A 21,930-nucleotide genomic window follows, 5' to 3' on the forward strand; every position below is an offset into this window, starting at 1 on the left:
ACAAGACAGTTTTTAGAGATTTTGTCTCCTCGTTATAACCTCTAATTCGGAGATGAACTGTTTTTAGTCGACCTTGATAGGAATTATACTTCTTCTAAAGTTCACCTTCAGTCTGCTCTCATTTCCGAGGTGATGCTGGGATTTGAACCCAGGATACTAGACAGACGCTCTGACCAAACTAAGCCACAGCACCTAATCGATAAGTTAATCAGAGGTATATAAACCCTGAGATAAACATCGTCTGCATGTCACAGAAAGCTTTGCAGCATCTGTTGTGTAACGTTCTGCTTCTAGGACATAACTTGAATAAATCAATTAACAAATCGGAGACAAATCTGAGGGAGTGTTTCCTTCATTACCCACTTTGTTAATCTAGTTATACCAGTTGTATTTATATAGTTTGTTCCCATCCCATCATTTCCAGCACAGCTCCACCCAACGACCACCTGACTAGAGGTCAAATCAGCCAGAGTGATCAAAATACTGCTGTGTGGATGTGCAGTACCTGTACCTCTGAGATGATTATCAAGCAGCACGACAGGGAATAATGTATTAACTGTTTGAAGAGACAGAATTAAGTGTTGGTGTTATGAGTGATAAGAGCTTTAAGGAGCTTTATATGTCCTCAGTTCTGTCAGAGTCGCAGCAGGGAGCGGCTGTGCGTTAATCTTTAACATCTACATTATAAAGTCATATGAAGTTTGTACTGCAAGGCTTTATTGGAGGGTGTCACACAGAGGACTGATGAAGAACCAGAGGATTTAATCCCATTCTGATCAGCAGAAAACAGCTCTTCTATACAGACCGAGTCAAGATGTTTATAATGAGGCTGGAGACATTTACGAGAAGAAACTGAAGTAAGTGGAACTTTTATTCAAGTCTCTAATTTTTCATGACTGAGGAGCTGCTCTTTGTTGGTTCATGTCTTTGAAGATGAGCACAAAGTTCATCAGACAACAAACATTTGTCTTCATGTAGAAACAGATTCCTTTTGAGACATAAAGAGTGATAATGAACCCGTCTGTCTTCTTCGGGTGACTGCAGGATAGCACCAACATGAGAAGGTAACACACTCAACACTTCACATTACGTTTGATACCGTTCGATAGCTACTATAATTCCCTTCAACATATTCATTCTACCCAGCTGTGTTCTGCCTCTGTTCTTCTCTTGACCATTTACTTAGATTTAATCCCAAAATTAGACCATAGATACAGGTGTTATTGGATTCTGATCGAGGTTGGTAGTTTGGATGTTGATACTTCACTTATCTTATGAAGGCTCATATTTGATGTTTATTGAGTCCTCTGTTGGTCATAGTGCACTTCTAAATTAATCATTTACTATTACTCTTACTTACTCCGGACTATATTTTAATATGGGGAAATAAACAACCTCCTTTAGTAGGAACCAGTTTATGGAAGTAAATGTAGACGGTTGCATTGATGTGGGGAGTAGCTGCAGTGGTCTTGTGACTAGCTGAAGAGAAATGTAGGCTAGTTACCCAGGTTTTAAGATAGGTGCAGATATTAAGGGACTCGTTCCAGTAATCTAGGGTCTAGTTCTAGAGATCTAGACACTAGTTGAAGAGATCTAGGGACTAGTTGAAGAGATCTAAAGACTAGTTGAAGAGATCTAGAGACTAGTTGAAGAGATCTAGGGACTAGTTGAAGAGATCTAGAGACTAGTTGAAGAGATCTAGAGACTAGTTGAAGAGATCTAGAGACTAGTTGAAGAGATCTAGAGACTAGTTGAAGAGATCTAGGGAGATCTAGGGACTAGTTGTAGAGATCTAGAGACTAGTTGAAGAGATCTAGGGACTAGTTGAAGAGATCTAGGGACTAGTTGAAGAGATCTAGAGACTAGTTGAAGAGATCTAGAGACTAGTTGAAGAGATCTAGAGACTAGTTGAAGAGATCTAGGGAATAGTTGCAGAGCTCCAGAGACTAATTGATTCCAAAAGACACAGATGAGGTATTTTTTGTGAAACTGTGTTTTAATCATTTCTTGTTGGATTGCTGCAAGGTTCTTCAACAGTTACTGAGCCCAAACACGGATTTCCCTTCCTGCTTTTTCTTTTGTCTGTGTCCAAGGAACCATCAGAAACCAGATTCCCATCAACCTGGACTTAAACCTGTAGCTGTACCTCCACATGGACCTGGACCTGGACCTGGACCTGCACCTGGAAAGAGCCATGTGTCCCCCAAGGCTGACCAGCCACAGGAACATGAGGAAAGTTTTAAGAGAAAAGATGTATCTGCTGCAAAGTGAGTACAAGGAAATATATTTCAAATGCATCTGACAGCGTGAAGCAAAGCGAGGGGTTCTGTGGAGGCTAGTGAATCATAAAATAAAACTAAGCCTCTTTGTACAATTGAAAACACTCCCTGGATAAAAAGGATATATGCCCCAAACTACAGTCAAGACTTGAGTTAAATGACAGGTGCCATCAATGCATCCCTCAAATAAATTACTGAAAGTGTTTTAGTAACTTTGTATCTTCAGTAAATGTCTGTGTTTCTCTCAGTTCCCAGCAGCAGAGGGAAACCTCGCCTGTCCCCAGCTGTGTGTCCATGAAGAGTGACTGCTCTAACCCTCGTCTGGTTAACTTCAAAGATAGACTCCGTTGTTTTGAACCAGTGTAAGTATTTAAAACTGATTTGCATTTTGACATAAAGCACCATCTTTAACTATCCAGTCTGTATGGGTGTCTTGGTTTGTAAATGTCTGGGGGGTCTGGTTACCTACGAAGATGGACCTCTTTTTTATAACCCATTGACTTAATAGAGGGGCTAGCTGTTCTGATCATCAGGCAGATACACAATTGGTCGTCCGTCAGTTAGTGTTGTTAGCATCTGGTTTAATGGTGATTAATCATGACAACATCATTATTTATCTGGTCTGTATGTGTCGCATCAAATGGGATTGGTGTTGTTTCAGTTTTTTCAGAGACTAGAGACTAGTTGAAGAGATCTAGGGACTAATTTCAGAGATCTAGAGACTAGAGATGATTAGCAGAGATCTAGAGACTAGTTGCAGAGATTTAAAGACTAGTTGCAGAGATCTAGAGATTAATTGCAGAGATCTAGAGACTAATTGCAGAGATCTAGAGACTAGTTGCAAGATCAGCAATGTGTATCAGCGACAGAGTTTTAGGGCCTAACTGCAGAGATCTGTTTACTAACACCAGAAATGTCGGGACTATGTGTAGAGGTTTGGTGGAAAAGAGGAGTTAAAGGACCAGTCAGTTTTCCACAAGAGCTTTCTGCCTAAGGAACAAACATAGCTTTACAAACAAAAGCTAGGTCCCAGCTTTTGTTTGTAACTCGGATCTCGGTTTTGCAGATGCATCACAAACAACCCTTATTAGAAACCCAACCCAGATGGGGACCCAATGCAGGTTCCATTCATAAATCATCAATACAAAAATGTTCACTTCCAAATAAACCAGTGAAAGCTCAGATAGAAATGTTGTATCTTCAGCAAATGTCTGTGTTTCTCTCAGTTCCCAGCAGAGTAAAAAGTCACCTGTCCCCAGCTGTGTGTCCATGAAGAGTGACTGCTCTAACCCTCGTCTGGTTAACTTCAAAGATAAACTCCGTTCTGATGAACCAGTGTAAGTACTTAAAACTGATTTCCATTTTGACATAAAGCACCATCTTTAACTATCCAGTCTGTATGGGTGTCTTGGTTTGTAAATGTCTGGCGGGTCTGGTTACCTCTTTTTTATAACCCATTGACTTAATAGAGGGGCTAGCTGTTCTGATCATCAGGCAGATACACAATTGGTCGTCCGTCAGTTAGTGTTGTTAGCATCTGGTTTAATGGTGATTAATCATGGCAGAACACAACATCATTATGTATCTGGTCTGTATGTGTCGCATCAGATGGGATTGATGTTGTTTCAGTTTTTTCAGAGACTAGAGACTAGTTGAAGAGATCTAGGGACTAGTTGAAGAGATATAGGGACTAGTTTCAGAGATCTAGAGACTAGTTGCAGAGATATAGAGATCTAGAGACTAGTTGCAGAGATATAGAGACTAGAGACGAGTAGAAGAGATCTAGAGACTAGTTGCAGAGATCTAGAGACTAGTTGCAGAGATCTAGAGACTAGTTGCAGAGATATAGAGACTAGAGACGAGTAGAAGAGATCTAGAGACTAGTTACAGAGATCTAGAGACTAGTTGCAGAGATTTAGAGACTAATTGCAGAGATCTAGAGACTAGTTGCAAGATCAGCAATGTGTATCAGCGACAGAGTTTTAGGGCCTAACTGCAGAGATCTGTTTACTAACACCAGAAATGTCGGGACTATGTGTAGAGGTTTGGTGGAAAAGAGGAGTTAAAGGAACAGTCAGTTTTCCACAAGAGCTTTCTGCCTAAGGAACAAACATAGCTTTACAAACAAAAGCTAGGTCCCAGCTTTTGTTTGTAACTCGGATCTCGGTTTTGCAGATGCATCACAAACAACCCTTATTAGAAACCCAACCCAGATGGGGACCCAATGCAGGTTCCATTCATAAATCATCAATACAAAAATGTTCACTTCCAAATAAACCAGTGAAAGCTCAGATAGAAATGTTGTATCTTCAGTAAATGTCTGTGTTTCTCTCAGTTCCCAGCAGCAGAGTAAAACGTCACCTGTACCCAGCTGTGTGTCCATGAAGAGTGACTGCTCTAACCCTCGTCTGGTTAACTTCAAAGATAAACTCCGTTCTGATGAACCAGTGTAAGTACTTAAAACTGATTTCCATTTTGACATAAAGCACCATCTTTAACTATCCAGTCTGTATGGGTGTCTTGGTTTGTAAATGTCTGGCGGGTCTGGTTACCTCTTTTTTATAACCCATTGACTTAATAGAGGGGCTAGCTGTTCTGATCATCAGGCAGATACACAATTGGTCGTCCGTCAGTTAGTGTTGTTAGCATCTGGTTTAATGGTGATTAATCATGGCAGAACACAACATCATTATTTATCTGGTCTGTATGTGTCGCATCAGATGGGATTGATGTTGTTTCAGTTTTTTCAGAGACTAGAGACTAGTTGAAGAGATCTAGGGACTAGTTTCAGAGATCTAGAGACTAGTTGCAGAGATATAGAGACTAGAGACGAGTAGAAGAGATCTAGAGACTAGTTGCAGAGATCTAGAGACTAGTTGCAGAGATTTAGAGACTAGAGACGAGTAGAAGAGATCTAGAGACTAATTGCAGAGATCTAGAGACTAATTGCAGAGATCTAGAGACTAGTTGCAAGATCAGCAATGTGTATCAGCGACAGAGTTTTAGGGCCTAACTGCAGAGATCTGTTTACTAACACCAGAAATGTCGGGACTATGTGTAGAGGTTTGGTGGAAAAGAGGAGTTAAAGGAACAGTCAGTTTTCCACAAGAGCTTTCTGCCTAAGGAACAAACATAGCTTTACAAACAAAAGCTAGGTCCCAGCTTTTGTTTGTAACTCGGATCTCGGTTTTGCAGATGCATCACAAACAACCCTTATTAGAAACCCAACCCAGATGGGGACCCAATGCAGGTTCCATTCATAAATCATCAATACAAAAATGTTCACTTCCAAATAAACCAGTGAAAGCTCAGATAGAAATGTTGTATCTTCAGTAAATGTCTGTGTTTCTCTCAGTTCCCAGCAGCAGAGTAAAACGTCACCTGTACCCAGCTGTGTGTCCATGAAGAGTGACTGCTCTAACCCTCGTCTGGTTAACTTCAAAGATAAACTCCGTTCTGATGAACCAGTGTAAGTACTTAAAACTGATTTCCATTTTGACATAAAGCACCATCTTTAACTATCCAGTCTGTATGGGTGTCTTGGTTTGTAAATGTCTGGGGGGTCTGGTTACCTCTTTTTTATAACCCATTGACTTAATAGAGGGGCTAGCTGTTCTGATCATCAGGCAGATACACAATTGGTCGTCCGTCAGTTAGTGTTGTTAGCATCTGGTTTAATGGTGATTAATCATGACAACATCATTATTTATCTGGTCTGTATGTGTCGCATCAGATGGGATTGATGTTGTTTCAGTTTTTTCAGAAACTAGAGACTAGTTGAAGAGATCTAGGGACTAGTTGAAGAGATATAGGGACTAGTTTCAGAGATCTAGAGACTAGTTGCAGAGATATAGAGATCTAGAGACTAGTTGCAGAGATATAGAGACTAGAGACGAGTAGAAGAGATCTAGAGACTAGTTGCAGAGATCTAGAGACTAGTTGCAGAGATCTAGAGACTAGTTGCAGAGATATAGAGACTAGAGACGAGTAGAAGAGATCTAGAGACTAGTTACAGAGATCTAGAGACTAGTTGCAGAGATTTAGAGACTAATTGCAGAGATCTAGAGACTAGTTGAAGAGATCTAGGGACTAGTTGAAGAGATCTAGGGACTAGTTTCAGAGATCTAGAGACTAGTTGCAGAGATATAGAGACTAGAGACGAGTAGAAGAGATCTAGAGACTAGCTGCAGAGATCTAGAGACTAGTTGCAGAGATTTAGAGACTAGAGACGAGTAGAAGAGATCTAGAGACTAATTGCAGAGATCTAGAGACTAGTTGCAAGATCAGCAATGTGTATCAGCGACAGAGTTTTAGGGCCTAACTGCAGAGATCTGTTTACTAACACCAGAAATGTCGGGACTATGTGTAGAGGTTTGGTGGAAAAGAGGAGTTAAAGGACCAGTCAGTTTTCCACAAGAGCTTTCTGCCTAAGGAACAAACATAGCTTTACAAACAAAAGCTAGGTCCCAGCTTTTGTTTGTAACTCGGATTTCGGTTTTGCAGATGCATCACAAACAACCCTTATTAGAAACCCAACCCAGATGGGGACCCAATGCAGGTTCCATTCATAAATCATCAATACAAAAATGTTCACTTCCAAATAAACCAGTGAAAGCTCAGATAGAAATGTTGTATCTTCAGTAAATGTCTGTGTTTCTCTCAGTTCCCAGCAGCAGAGTAAAACGTCACCTGTACCCAGCTGTGTGTCCATGAAGAGTGACTGCTCTAACCCTCGACTGGTTAACTTCAAAGATAGACTCTGTTGTTTTGAACCAGTGTAAGTACTTAAAACTGATTTCCATTTTGACATAAAGCACCATTTTTAACTATCCAGTCTGTGTTGTTAACATTATGTGAGTTAATTATTCATGATTTCTCAACAGATTGAACCAGAAAAGCTCAGACGTTCCCAGTGGTCATTCTGCCAAGCATCCAAAACAACTGGACTCTATATTTATGGTCTGTACATGAACAACAGCTATCTAAAAGGTGTACATAGATCTGTATCTGATTCCTATTTTCACTTGCTCATAGCTGTACTTTTTGTCCCTCCCTCTTTTTCATTGTTTTGTTTGAACTACAATTCATTGACAATGGGAACCATTGAACAATCAGAAACTACATTTTCCATAAAACCTTTGACTGTTACACAATAAATGGTTGGACATTGACTTAAGCGAGGTAAGGCATATTATTATATCATATTTTGGGCAGCAGTGTCAGGATCGAGTGCGATATATTGCATTTTATTTAGCTGATGCGTTTGTCCAGAGAAACATACACATACTTCTAGAAAAGCTATTTAGGGTTCAGTGTCTTGCCAATTTACACTTGCCACAGACTGGCAACCTTCTGAATTACTGCCTTCAATCGAAGACATTTCTGTTTCATTTGTATTATTTGTGTTATTGTCCCGAATAACATTGCGATTCCGTTTTTTATCCTTCCTTAAGTGTAAGTTTCTCCAACATGGATTTGATGTTCTTTTGGTTTTATTGAAATTCTGTTCCAGCTGCTGGAGGAGAATGTCGTCACTTTTGTGAAGAAAGAGCTTAAGAAGACCTGGCAGGCTCTGAGTTCAGATCACCCAGAAAGTTTAGAGAGTCAGAGTGAGGACGAGGAGCTGTGGGACAGTGAGGATGAAGAGCAGAGGAGGAGCCGCAGAGAGACATTTCTGATGATCACTCTGCATTTCTTAAAGAGAATGAAGCAGGAGAAGCTGGCTGACTCTTTGCAAAGCAGTAAGAGTATATCCGTTAAGATATAACATGCTGGATGAAAGGGATGTTTCTCTGACTTATTGATTATATTTTATTCAGCCTAATTTGGCAAAAATATGGGAAATGACCACACTCTCTTTACACCGCATTACATGGTGCACTTAACATGTTAGAAATATGTACCAGCAGCAAGGAAACAATGCTGACGGGGGATAGACTTGAGTATGAAACCAAAATGTTGTTGACTTTTAAAATTACGTTGGAAAGTTAAGTTGCACAACAAACATTTTTTTTAGCACAATCCATTATCTTTTTCTCCCTAATCCATTCCAAAACTTAAACTGTTTGTGATGACATATCATTTCAATACAATATACTGTATATCTATAGCATAGTAACTTGTATAGATGTTATGGGGGTTTTATGTATTTCTATGAGATCACTTTTTCATTTATTTTATCTTCATTCAGGAAGTCTTTCTGGAGTTTGTCAGCGTAAACTTAAATCCAACCTGCAGAAGAAGTTCCAGTGTGTGTTTGAGGGCATTGCTAAAGCAGGAAGCCCAACCCTTCTGAATCAGATCTACACAGAGCTGTACATCACAGAGGGGGGGACTGCAGAGGTCAATGATGAACATGAGGTCAGACAGATTGAAACAGCATCCAGGAAACCAGTCAGACCAGAACGAATAGTCAAACAAGAAGATATCTTCAAACCCTCACCTGGAAGAGTTGCACCAATCAGAACAGTGATGACAAAGGGAGTGGCTGGCATTGGGAAAACAGTCTTAACACAGAAGTTCACTCTGGACTGGGCTGAAGGCAAAGCCAACCAGAACATAAAGTTCACATTTCTGTTCACTTTCAGAGAGCTGAATGTGCTGAAAGAGGAAAAGTACAGCTTGGTGGGACTTGTTAATCACTTCTTTACCGAAACCAAAGACGCAGGAATCTGCAGGTTACAACTGTTCCCGGTTGTGTTCATCTTTGATGGTCTGGACGAATGTCGACTTCCTCTGGACTTCCACAAGAATCAGATCCTAACTGATGTCACAGAGCCCACCTCAGTGGATGTGCTGCTGACAAACCTCATCAGGGGGAATCTGCTTCCCTCTGCTCACCTCTGGATAACCACACGACCTGCAGCAGCCAATCAGATCCCTCCTGAGTGTGTGGACATGGTGACAGAGGTCCGAGGGTTCACTGACCCACAGAAGGAGGAGTACTTCAGTAAGAGATTCACAGATAAGGAGCAGGCAGCAACAATCATCTCCCACATCAAGACCTCTCGAAGCCTCCACATCATGTGCCACATCCCAGTCTTCTGCTGGATCTCTGCTACAGTTCTGGAGGAGGTGTTGAAAACCAAAGAGGGACGAGAACTGCCCAAGACCCTAACAGAGATGTACATCCACTTCCTGGTGGTTCAGGCCAAAGTAAAGAACATCAAGTATGATGGAGGAGCTGAGACAGATCTATATTGGAGTCCAAAGAGCAGGAAAATGATCGAGTCCCTGGGAAAACTGGCTTTTGAGAAGTTGCAGGAAGGCAAGCTGATCTTCTATGAGTCTGATCTGACAGAATGTGGCATCGATATCAGAGCAGCCTCAGTGTACTCAGGGGTGTTCACACAGGTCTTTAAAGAGGAGAGAGGACTGTGCCAGGACAAGGTGTTCTGCTTCGTACACCTGAGCGTTCAAGAGTTTCTGGCTGCTCTTCATGTCCATTTGACATTCATCAACTCTCATGTCAACCTAATGGCAGAAGATCAAACAACTTCACAGAATTCTGAAGTAAGACCTAGTATAACACACCTTTACCAGAGCGCTGTGGACAAGGCCTTACAGAGTCCAAATGGACACCTGGACTTGTTCCTCCGGTTCCTCCTAGGTCTTTCATTGCAGACCAATCAGACCATCCTAGTAGACCTTCTGAAACAGACAGAAAGTAGCTTAGAGACCAATCAAAAAACAGTCAAGTACATCAAGAAGAAGATAGATGAGGATCTGTCTCCAGAGAGAAGCATCAATCTCTTGCACTGTCTGAATGAACTGAATGACTGTTCTCTAGTGGAGCAGATCCAACAGTTAGTGAGTTCAGGACCTTTCTCCAGAAAACAATTCTCCCCTGCTCTGTGGTCAACTCTGGTGTACATCTTACTTTCATCAGACAAAGATCTGGACGTGTTTGACCTGCAGAAATACTCTGCCTTAGAGGAAGCTCTTCTGAAGCTGCTGCCAGTAATCAAAGCCTCCAACAAAGCTCTGTAAGTATAGAAAGAGTGGGATTCATATATCTTGAATTAAATATGTTGCTTATTGTGTTCAATTTGTTGCTTGTTTTTGTTAATCAGACTGAATGGCTGTGACCTCTCAATGAGATGCTGTGGAGCTCTGTCCTCAGTTCTCAGCTCACAGTCCTCTAGTCTGAGAGACCTGGACCTGAGTAACAACAAACTGCAGGATTCAGGAGTGACGTTGCTGTCTGCTGGACTGCAGAGCCCCAACTGTGTTCTGGAAACTCTCAGGTCAGGGTTCATCATTATCATTATTAATACCTCAAATTCATTTTGAACCAGATGTGTTTTGTCAGGTTTAAGATCCTGTGAATGACATGTTTTACAGTAGTTTTGTTCTGCTTCTGGTACTTTATTCTCCTAATAGACCTAGGGTCATCGTGTTTTCTCCCATATTTACATTTGTGTTGCTTGGTATAATAAATTAATTAAAAGAATAAATCTTGTTTTTGTTGATATTGTCCCTTTAGACTGACTGTGTGTGACCTCTCAGAGAAGAGCTGTGAAGCTCTGTCCTCAGTTCTCAGCTCCCAGTCCTCTAGTCTGAGAGACGTGGACCTGAGTAACAATGACCTGCAGGATTCAGGAGTGAAGTGGCTGTCTGCTGGACTGGAGAGTCCACACTGTATACTGGAAACGCTCAGGTCAGTATTTATCAACAAGTTTAACTGACTTAAATCGTGATTTACATTATTGTGTTGAATCGCAGCCTGCACAAGATTGTCTGAGCTTTAATTATTCAAGTTTATTTACTTGTAACCCCAAAGTTGCCAACAGTAATGCAGTTTAGCGTGTGGTTTTTTTGTGTTTGAAGGTTGTCAGGTTGTATGGTCACAGAGGAAGGCTGTGCTTCTCTGGCTTCAGCTCTGAGCTCCAACCCCTCCCATCTGAGAGAGCTGGACCTGAGCTACAATCATCCCGGAGAGTCAGGAGTGAAGCTGCTGAGTGCTGGACTGGAGGATCCAAACTGGAGACTGGACACTCTGAGGTATTGAATATACTATAATGTATATGTACACATACAATATATAATATATATGTATACATTTGTATTTTGAACCCCCCCTCCTCCACCTTTTAGGGTCGTGCCTGGTGGAGTCCAATGGTTGAGGAAAGGTCTGAGGAAGTGTAAGTGTGTCTTACTTTGATTCTTCAAAATAATGCAGCAACCATCTTCAAACTGAGCTTAACAATTGCTGCTGTGTTTTTTCTGTTTCTCCAGATTCCTGTGAACTCACAATCGACACAAACACAGTACAAAGAAACCTCAAACTGTCAAAGAACAACAGGAAGTTGACCCACATGACAGACGAGGAGTCATATCCTTATCATCCAGACAGATTTGATTTCTGGCCTCAGGTCATGTGCACAAACGATCTGAGTGGTCGCTGCTACTGGGAGGTCGAGTTGAGAGGAGGGGCTTCTATATCAGTGAGTTACAGAGGAATCAGCAGAACAGGAGATGGGGATAAATGCAGGTTTGGAGAGAATGATCAGTCCTGGAGTCTGGACTGCTTTGATTGTCATCCTTACACTGTCCATCACAATAAGAAATACACGATCTCTCCCGCAATATTCTACGAGTCTTACCCATTCAGAGTTCACAGCGAAAACATCAATGCCTCCTTCCCCTCACCCTCATTTATTTCTGACAGAGTAGCTGTGTATTTGGATTATCCTGCAGGCTCTCTGTCCTTCTACAACCTCTCCTATGGCACCCTGTACCACATCCACACCTTCAGCACCACATTCACTGAACCTCTTCATCCTGGGTTCACAGTTTTGTCTGGTTCCTCAGTGTCTCTCTGTTCTCTGCAGGATGGGGAGTAAATTAGCAGACCATGCAGTGTCTTTTGTCAGGATTCAGAGGACAGTAGGGAAGACACTCATCTCTAGCGGCTTTATGATAACGTGCCCAGATGGGTAAGGGCATCGTGCAGGAAGTCAGTTCTGGCGTCACCACTTGATCGGTAAGAGTGTCCTTGGTGGGAATGGATGAGCAAAAATCACTCCTCCTGTGGTAGTGATTCTGGTACAACAACTTAAGTGGGCTTTTTGAAAGACGCTCTCTTGAACTCCATGATCATAGTAGCCAGTCCTGAGTCTATGAGTCCCTTTAGTGAGTCCCAGATGGTTGTATCCGATCACTGTTTCTAATTGATGAAGTTCTTCAGGCGTCCACCGGTTTGCTGATGAACCTCAGAAAATATTGCAGTGTCCAAGTGTACTTCACTCTTGTCAACATAGCCTCGTGTTTGTTTATATTTTAGGTTGAGGAAATCGATGGCCATGTCTGACTTCCCAAAATGGGGGTTGTTGTCATCCTTAAACAGTAGATCAAAGTCCTATCCCTTCTAGTTGGACTTGGGTCCATTAAAGTTAGGTATTGCTATGAAGCCATGAAGAGTGATTGTGTATTTACTTAAAAGCTCCTGCAGTCTTGGCCATGGATTGTTGATGGAATATCATCAGCCGTAATGATCACCAGGATAGATTCACGTTGTAGATAGAAGAGGCGACATTTGATCATCACGTATTCCAGGTTGGGCGAGCATGAGCTAACAGGACTGGTTACGAAGCAACCCTAACCCTACTCCACCACCCTTCTATTCATCGGACTCCTTAATAATGTGTTGGTGGGTTCAGAGTAATCCCATTCCCATTTGAGCATCTTCTCTATGTTCTCTTTCTTTGTGTTGGGTTGCTGCTTCCTTTGTTTTGACCCTCTTTGCTTGCCATGGGCTGATTCAGAACATATATACAGTGAGTATCTTTAGTCTGTTGTGTATACATGTCTGGCGGTCATAGGGAGAGTTAACCCGGGATGGTCCGTTTGTGTATCCGTAGTTTACAAATCTGTTTAAGTGGGAGCACACCTTTGTATAGCAGTATATTCAAATGTAAACATATTGTCTTCCACAAGAAGAAACTGATGAATGTGATTCCGTTTCATATTATGTCGTTATAAGAGATCAATGTTGGAAAAAAATGCTTCTCTGTTTTTACGCAGAAATGCAGCAAACATGTAGAAAAAACTAAACAAATAAAGAGCCTTTAAGTGATTAAATCTTGTTCATTGAATTGTCTGTCTGCAAGTCACATATAACTCACAAAACATTCACAAATCTTTCATGTTTTCTTTCATTGTTGTGTGTTTGTTGTTTCCTGTTTTATTTTGAAATGGTTCCCCCTCTTGTGTCATGTTTAGCTTCACTTCCTGTCTGCGTTTCCCTCCTGTGCCTGATTATGTCATTGTGTTCACCTGTTGCCCCTGTGTTTCTCTTCCCCTCTCCAGCTGTGTCTTGTCTTGTGGTTACCCATGTGTATTTAGTCTCTGTTGCCCTTTTGTCTCTTGTTCGGTTGTCGTCGTTTCCGATCTGGTCATGTCCATGTTCTGCGCCTTTTCCCGTCCATGTTACCTGCCTGTTCCTCTCCGTCCGTCTGTCTGCTCCTGTTCCTGGTGTCCCTGTTTTCACTGGTTAGTGTAGGTTCAGTTCAGCTTTAATTGGAATAAAGCTCACCTTTTGTTTGGACCCATACCTGCCTCCTTTACTCACACTGCACTTGGGTCTTATTTCCCCAACCCTGACAAAAGTTTAGCTATAAAAATACTACAGTAAAAGCTTGTTCTTCAGTTAACCACAGACTTTATTTCTAACCTCATCCCATTAAAAAAGCCACATTGATTTCAAGACAAGGAAACAAAAAGTGCTTAAAAGCTGACTCACTTTTGAGTTTTAAGACTCATTTCTGCCGACTGCTTCTCCAGATCTTTCACTTTGCACTCTTTCTACACTTTCTCTTTCTCTGTCACACATTTCTACCTCCCCTTGTCCTCCCCCACCTCCTCATTGTTTTAAAACAATCCTCGGAAATGACCACAACCCAACCTCCCCCCCTCTCCCTGTGGAAAAGTCTCGGCTCTCTCAGCATGCACAGGAACTGTCAGCCTCCCTCGCTATGCTCTCCTTCAGCTCACTTCAAGTTTCTTTAATCTGCTCAAATGTTGTGATTATACAACTGAAAACGACCCGGGACAGAATAGAAATGTCCGGGTGAGACATCTCGCCACAACTGAGACACCTGCTACCAATAAACTTCAGGCGTGTTTCCAATTTATTCAATAATTCAAAGGCTTTATTGTTACATGTACAATAGACACAGCGTGGGTTTGGCAATGCAGTCCCAATTCCTCCAACAAACCAACAAACAATACACCTAACATATTAAGAATAGACGTAATTGGGCAAACAAGTAGCAGGAATGAGAAAATATCTAAAATAGAATAACATAAGCACGGTGTAAAGTGAAATACTCTAAAGTAAATGAAATACTGTATACTGAAATGATGCCTGTATATAATAAACAGGTCAACAGATGGATGGATTGATGTGAGCGGTACATTTACCTGTCTTCTGGCCTTTGGAATAAACCTGGCCCTGATTGTCACAGTGTTTGTCATTCAAAAAAACTGACAATGTTGAGCCATGGAGCCGAATTATTTTAGGATTTAGATGCAAAATGATTATAAGATTCAAAGTTTCCTCAATCAAAATGCATGGGTATCTCTGAACTCATCATATGTTGGATGTGAAAGGGTTTGCAGATTTAAAATAAACTTGACAATACTTACGAACGTTGTGTTTAATATGCTTTATAAGCAAATGTTAATAATCACGCATGACGATTTATAACAAGGTTTACTAAACATTACAAACCTTTAACACCAAAAACTGTTATTAACCCCCCCAACAAAGAATGATCAATGGTTAACTTATAATCCACTACTCGGTATACCGTATAAGAGTTGTAATTTAAGCTAAATGTTTATTAATAAAGCCATATACATACATTATGATACATGAATGTGCTTATAATGCATTATAGACAGCACCCTTCATTTAAAGATTTATGAAAATGTCTCATTTGATACAAAATATCTCCTTATTTATTCAAAAATCCAGACTTTGACTTTAATAAAAGGGTAATTTTCCGGTTGATCTCGAAAATGTAATGTTTGATATTTGCCCAAAGTCTGTCTGTAGATCAATTAAAGCCAATTAGACGTCAATCAGCCCTTTGAAGAGTGTAATCACTCTGCAGGAATACACCTCTTAACTAGACACTCACACACACACACACACACACACACACACACACACACACACACACACACACACACACACACACACACACACACACACACACACCTCCTGGATGTCCTCTGTTCTCATCACTTCCACAGAAACAGGATGAAGACAGAAGGAGGGAGAAGTGAAACCTGTGTAACCTCATATCCACTCAAACATGTTTTACTGAGCTCCCTTCCTTTAGTAGTTTAGTCGTGTTTAAACATTCAGATTGTTGATGTACAATATAAATCCACTCATTATTGACAACGAGAACTTTAAGCTACATACTCCAAACTTGTTTAGTTTCATTCCTATTTATAAAAGGTTTCAGCATCCGGATTTATAGAGCTTTCTTTTACTAAAAACTTGGAGAAAATTTGTATTTTTATGGCTTTAAACATCTTTCTGTATTTCTGGAGAGATGCAAACAGATATCTTAAATCCTATTTGCACAAATATTTGACTAAATTAAAAAGAAATAAGAATTTTTTATCCGGCTTTACCCAATTTTCACATTTCTGTTACGGAAACACATGTAAATTAGCAAGATCATTTCTGAATTTACATATTTCAACATCACTTTTCAGAACACTTTCGTTATTTGTTTTAATGTGAGTAATAAACCTGGGAAGTTTCATGGTGACGTGCAATAGTTGAAATATTTACCCTATCCTCCATCAGAAATATAAAGAAGTCTGTTTTCGAGGGGGGGGGGAGGAGGAAGCAGGAGGTGTGGTCTCCCTTCTTCCTGCCTCTCTCTCCCCCTCCAGTTGTTTAAAAGCAGCTGCTGGTGGTGCTGCCCCTGCATTCGCTGATGTGGAGGGGAGCCGACATGACTGCAATGGGAGAACTGGTGCTGGTGCTGGGCTTACTGGTGAGCGCTCTCTGTGAGATGAGAGCAAGAGACCCCGAGGTGGAGGAGGATGAGGAGGGACTGGGAGGAAGAGGAGGAGGAGGAGGAAGAGGAGGAGTGTACCAACCTTACCTAGAGAGGTTTCTCCAAGGGGCGACAGAGACCCCCCCTTTGGGAGAGGGAGGCAATTACCCAGCCCGAACCGGGTGAGTCCAACAACATCCTGACAGCAGCTTTGGTGTCACTTCTGTCTGTGTGTGGATCTCGAGTCACAATGATATCAACATGCACAGATTTGATTGGGTATTTAACGTCACAGGAGATGATTTAAAAAGCACTTCTTGTTTCTTCAGGTCAAAGTCAGTGAGTTAGGGTTGGGTTGGATGCCTGAAAGAGGGTCTGTTGTTTCTGCTTTCAACCCATTGAGACAGACACATGCACTAAAGAAAGCTTGTTGGTGAAGTGGGAAGTAGGATAAGTCCGTTAATGATCATTTAAATCAAATATTGAACACCTTGTCGAGTGTACATTTGCAGCTTTGTAGTGTTTAGGTACACATAGACCGATCTATCCTCAAACTTTTGACCACGTTGTAGCTCTGGGGAAAGGAACCATTGCATGTGCATCAGAAATGGACGTGGCACATTGGTTTGTTGACGATGGTTTTGATGCCTTGAGTTTGATCGTCACAATCTTGGGTTGTGCTCAAATGTTCAATTTAGAATAGGAAAGTTTCAATGGAGGGAAATGACCGTTGATAAGAGCTGATTGGCTTCCCTATAGATGATAAGGAAAGGAGCTTCAGTTTTAGGTTGTCACCATCTCGTTTTCTGGTCGTACCCTTGAGCATTAAAAAGTACTCATTATGCAGAAAGATATTTCAACCAATTCTCCAGAAAATATGTTGGAAATGAAAGTTTCTGCAAAGCCAAGCAGACGTTGAATGTCAACATTTGAAAAATGTTCCATAAATCCCTCGTAAATGCTTTCAGATAAACACAATCATACTTGCGACAACCTGGAAAGTAACTAAAACTGTACAGTACACATAAGCCAAACATGTAAAGGCCTTAAATATATTTAATTAGCACCCACCACTGCCTCATCTGGACCTTGCTCTACATCTTTAACCCTCAAACCTGGAGCATGAACCCCTCCTAAAAAGTGAGGAATGTACAAAATGCCCGAGTGTGATGACGAGTGTAATGCATACAAAAATACAAGCAGGGAGCCTTTACATGTTTTGACTGCCAGCATGCTTAGAATGGCATGGTACCACCCAGGCTGCACACACACACACACACACACACACACACACACACACACACACACACACACACACACACACACACACACACACACACACACACACACACACACACACACACACATAGCCCAGACACCACACATTAATTTTATGATTTTATGAGGCCCAGACAGACTGAGGGTGTCCTCTTAATGTCTGTCCTCCAGGTATTAGACTTAGCGCTGAGCAGAAAACAATCTTTGACTTCAGTTTATTATTTTATGTGTGAAGTTAAATTTAAACCTGTAGCTGCAGGGCTCTGTGGGCAGACTCAAACATCTCTTCTACAATAAATAACAGTTTAGCTAGTCTCCTAGACCAGGGATGGAATGCTAGTGTGAAGAATACACATTTAAAGGTCCAGGTTTTGACTCTTTTTAGAGCAAAAATTGTAATGTCGCTTTTGTTTGTGAGTGGATCTCATTCTAGATATCAAAATGCACAGATTTGATTGGCTAATTAGCGTCACAAGAGGATTTAAAAGCCATACAATAAGTCAGCTGTTCAGCACTTCTTGTTCCTTCATCTCAAAGTCAATGGGTTAGGGTTTGGTTAGATGCATGAAATAGGGTCTGTGATTAACACAGACTGATGTTCTGCGACATAAAGTATGTGAGTAAATACCCCACTGGTGAATTAAAGAATGGCGTCAAAATGAAATGAAAGAAAAGTCTCTTTTACTTTTTTTTGGAGGAACCAGGGAGATGCTACCTTCAGGGTCGCCCCACAAAAACACGACATCCCAGCACCAGTCTTTACAGATCCTTTAGAGTTGTGTTCCTGAGACTAAATAAGAGGATTAAACGTCTCTTGCGCGCTCATACAGGCCTCCGTCATTATTCTGAAACATACAATAAACTGCGGCCCTCGTTCACAGATTGCTTGATAAAAATGATCCCTGAGGGCCTTTTAACAAAACAACCCTTCATTAGCTCAAATACCCCCCCCCCCACCCCCACCACCATCACTTAAAACAGCTGCTTTAATGACCGTCATCGTTGACAAGCGCAGCTCTTTGTGCAGTAATGGCGAGCAGGTTAGCGCTGTTGTTTTTAGCCTCAGCGTTATCATGGGGACGGGGTTCATGCTTCAGAGGTCAGAGGTCAACAGGTAGTTGAGTGCTGATGAAGTGGAGGTGGAGAAAGTTTGTTATTTGGCTGCGGGAGGACAAGATCTGAGCTCTCCAAGAAACACAAAGAAGCTCTGTGGTGAGTTTGTTTTAGTTGTTTTGACTTGAGTATTTGTTTTAAATCTTGTTTACTCATTGTCCAATTAAAGGACTTATTAAAGACCCTATTATGCTAATTTCCAGGTTCATATCTGTATTGTTTGCCTCAACTGGGACATGTCTCCATGCTTTAACGTTCAAAAAGCTCTTTATGTTTCTCATACTGCCTGTGCTGCAGCACCTCTTTTACCCTCTGTCTGAAACCAGAGCCCAGTCTGCTCTGATTGGTTAGCTGGACAGCTCTGTTGTGATTGGCCACCCGATTAGAGATGTCCCGCCCCCTTAGTCTATCACTTACAACGTGTTGGAATGCTAGCCAATAGAAGCGAGAGTGTCACATACTGATGTCACTGTGTTACAGAAGTAAACGAATGAGTCCAATGGAGGCTTTGGGATTTTAGCCTTTGCAGACCATTCACATGCACACAAACCTTTATAACACCACAAAGGTAAAACCCAAAATGCATAATAAAGCCTCTTTAAAAAAACATAGGAAACTTGATGCAGAGAGATAAACAGAGCAATATGCTCTTATTTTGAAAATCTGTTTCCTGTTTGTCAGGAGTCGGTCATGGGGGTTTTAAGGCTTATTAAAGATGTGTGTTTTGTTATTCCTCCAGCCTCCTCTGCTTTCTGTATTGCTGCTGATCTTGTAATCCACGACCTCATTGAAACCCTTTCAAAGTAAAAGTGCATCCAACTTGAACAGAAGAAGCTCATTGAGCACAGGGTTTCAGATCAAAGCGAGCTGAAGCTGCAGATAATGTGACCATGAAGGCATCGTTTACTGCTCATTCAGCCGTAATCAGGAGACACACAGCTGGCAGATGAAAGGACACTCAGCAAAACAAAAAAGAAGAAGTGGACCAAACTTTTTAAAGGCGCTGATGTTGGTATCAGACTGGAAATCATGCAGGTGGGATTTCTCTGAGCCAAAAGATATCATTAAGAGGCTTTAAGCTACGTTTAGCCCGGAGAGCTTTGGGGGATTATGGGAATTTGTGAAGTGCAGATTAAAAAACCTGGCAGAGTAAATAAAACAATATTAGTTTGTTTAAAATGCTACAGTCTGACAAACATGGAACAGATGGAAGATGTCTGACCTGGAAGCTGTTTTACTATTCCCTTTTCAAACATTATGCATAACCAGTCTAGCATCGCGCCTGCACAAAACTATTAATGCAAACATGTTTTATGTGTTGAGATGTGTTTGTGAAGAGGTGAGCATAAGAGACTTTGGTTATTCTGCACAAGTTGTGTGAGAGTTAATGTTTTCATACAGATTTGCAGCTAATTAATGCACCCCTCGTTCAGCTTGAATTCATGATCTTTTCAAGTAAAATAGGGGCTGCATTTGAAAAGCAGGGGGTTTTATGAATAGATGATTATTTATTATCAATAAATAATTGATTTTTTAGAAAAATGGAACAATAAAGTTAAGCTTGAGTTTCCCGCTTTTTTGTTGATTCACTGTATTTCTCTCATATTGATGAATCACAAAGGGGCTTTAAGTCGAGTGTCGTCTCTGTGTGTACCTCACTCTTGAGTTGCGATGCAGATTTGATTCCTTTGAGTTCCTTTATAGCTTAATGTTAAACTGGAGCCTGTGCAATGTGCGTTTAGTTGTTACTCTCAAATACAAGCATTCATCAAAAACTCATAGATTTAATTGAACATCGTCTTCTCTGACATAAACGTTCCAACAGACGTCTCATTTCAGAGTAAAAGTCCTGAGATTTATCTTTATGATCTGCTGATATCAGACAGAGAAGGAAGTCGCAGTAACTCTAAGATAAGGTCATCTTTTTAAAACCATAGAGCTGCATGTATTTAACAAATAGTTTTCCCCAGGTTAAATGAAGGCAAAGGAGTATCGGAGTTTAAGCTTCGTCACATGAAGACGAAGAGGAAGGCTTAGTGTGAGTTCAGTCGCTCGAGAAAATCTTTCATCCCTCTTAGACTGCATTAAAGAACTCAGGATGAGGAGGAACTTCCTGTGTGTGTGTGTGTGTGTGTGTGTGTGTGTGTGTGTGTGTGTGTGTGTGTGTGTGTGTGTGTGTGTGTGTGTGTGTGTGTGTGTGTGTGTGTGTGTGTGTGTGTCCGGTGATGTCACACCTCTCCACAGGATATGACACAAAGGTTTTTCTGAGTCAGAGGAATTTTTTCAAACAATGTATTCAACGTTTTATTTTCTGTGTAATATTTTCAGCCTCTCCTCAGTAGAGCTGTTACGGGACACCCAAAAAAGTGTTTAGCAACTTGTTGTTGTTGTGTGGTTGTGGTTGTTCTGCGTGTCTTTGTAGTAACACACCTCTTTGTGCTTATTTAGAATTTTTGGGTGGTCGTGTTGCTGTTATATCATTCTGTATCCAGGCAGAATCGTCTGTTTGCCGGAAAAATAACACGAGTAATCAGAGTGAGATGAGTGGGAAAAGGGGATGAACTTTAAAGTGGTTTCATAAGATGCGAAAGGTCCATAAGACACACGCGGTTGTTTAAATGTTTGTGTGCATGCTCAGCTTGAAGAAGAAAAACATTTAAGGGGTTTTATTGGAACAGAGAAGAGAGATTCAACTGTGAATGAAAAGTGAGATAAGCGAGGTTGTTTTGTTTACACGATTTATGTGTTTGTATAAAGTGGAGCTGCCGCTTCAAGCGGACAGGAAGCGGTGGGACGAACAGTCCAACATCAACATTACAGGAAACACACACACACACGCACACACGCACACACACACACACACACAATGCAGGGTCAAAGAGGCATTTCAAAAACAAGATAATTGCCAACAGAAACAAAACAGATAAAAGTCATAAGGAATAAAAAACTGTACTCGATTTATAGAACTCTGTAGAATAATGTTTGTATGTCTTCTTGGTGGTTTTGCACCTTGTGTTCATTTGGGGTCACTTTATTGTCTTGTACTTTTTATGGTGGTTTTGAACATTTCTGTGACCACTTTGAATCTTGTTGTGCTGGTGTTGCATCTCTTTGGGGTCATACGGCGACTCTTGGTCAGATTGGGTCGATTAATGATACTTAATTGCTTCTCTTTGTAGTCATTTTGTAATTATTTACAGTGCTTTTGCAACTTTTTGTGACCATTTTCAACTTTC

At 41.1% G+C, this 21,930-nt stretch overlaps 2 protein-coding genes across 7 annotated transcripts in view; both read left to right on the plus strand.

Moving 5' to 3' along the window:
* Nucleotides 1–639: 639 nt before the first annotated feature.
* Nucleotides 640–13,340, plus strand: LOC134858743 (NLR family CARD domain-containing protein 3-like). 5 transcript variants are annotated; one of them, XM_063874821.1, is made up of 15 exons: nt 640–857; nt 979–1,064; nt 2,094–2,267; nt 2,528–2,641; nt 3,506–3,616; nt 4,615–4,728; nt 6,943–7,056; nt 7,163–7,238; nt 7,792–8,020; nt 8,470–10,264; nt 10,352–10,525; nt 10,765–10,938; nt 11,109–11,282; nt 11,376–11,422; nt 11,517–13,340. In XM_063874821.1, exons 2-15 carry the CDS (start codon nt 1,057–1,059, stop codon nt 12,122–12,124), a joined length of 3,912 nt encoding a protein of 1,303 aa, XP_063730891.1. In that variant the 5' UTR covers nt 640–857; nt 979–1,056; the 3' UTR covers nt 12,125–13,340. The 5 variants fall into 5 exon arrangements, with proteins under 5 accessions (XP_063730891.1, XP_063730895.1, XP_063730893.1 ...); XM_063874822.1 differs by having other exon boundaries at nt 721–857; nt 1,045–1,064; XM_063874825.1 differs by lacking the exon at nt 4,615–4,728.
* Nucleotides 13,341–16,251: 2,911 nt separating this feature from the next.
* Nucleotides 16,252–21,930, plus strand: part of mmrn2a (multimerin 2a) — a 21,274-nt gene continuing 15,595 nt past the window's right edge. For both annotated transcript variants that reach the window (XM_063874605.1, XM_063874606.1), the window contains exon 1: nt 16,252–16,485. In XM_063874605.1, coding sequence (XP_063730675.1) covers nt 16,259–16,485 — 227 coding nt within the window. In that variant the 5' untranslated portion in view covers nt 16,252–16,258. The remainder of the gene's footprint in view (nt 16,486–21,930) is intronic.

The sequence above is a fragment of the Eleginops maclovinus genome, chromosome 22, assembly GCF_036324505.1.
Source record: "Eleginops maclovinus isolate JMC-PN-2008 ecotype Puerto Natales chromosome 22, JC_Emac_rtc_rv5, whole genome shotgun sequence".
In the NCBI taxonomy this organism is placed as follows: domain Eukaryota; kingdom Metazoa; phylum Chordata; class Actinopteri; order Perciformes; family Eleginopidae; genus Eleginops; species Eleginops maclovinus.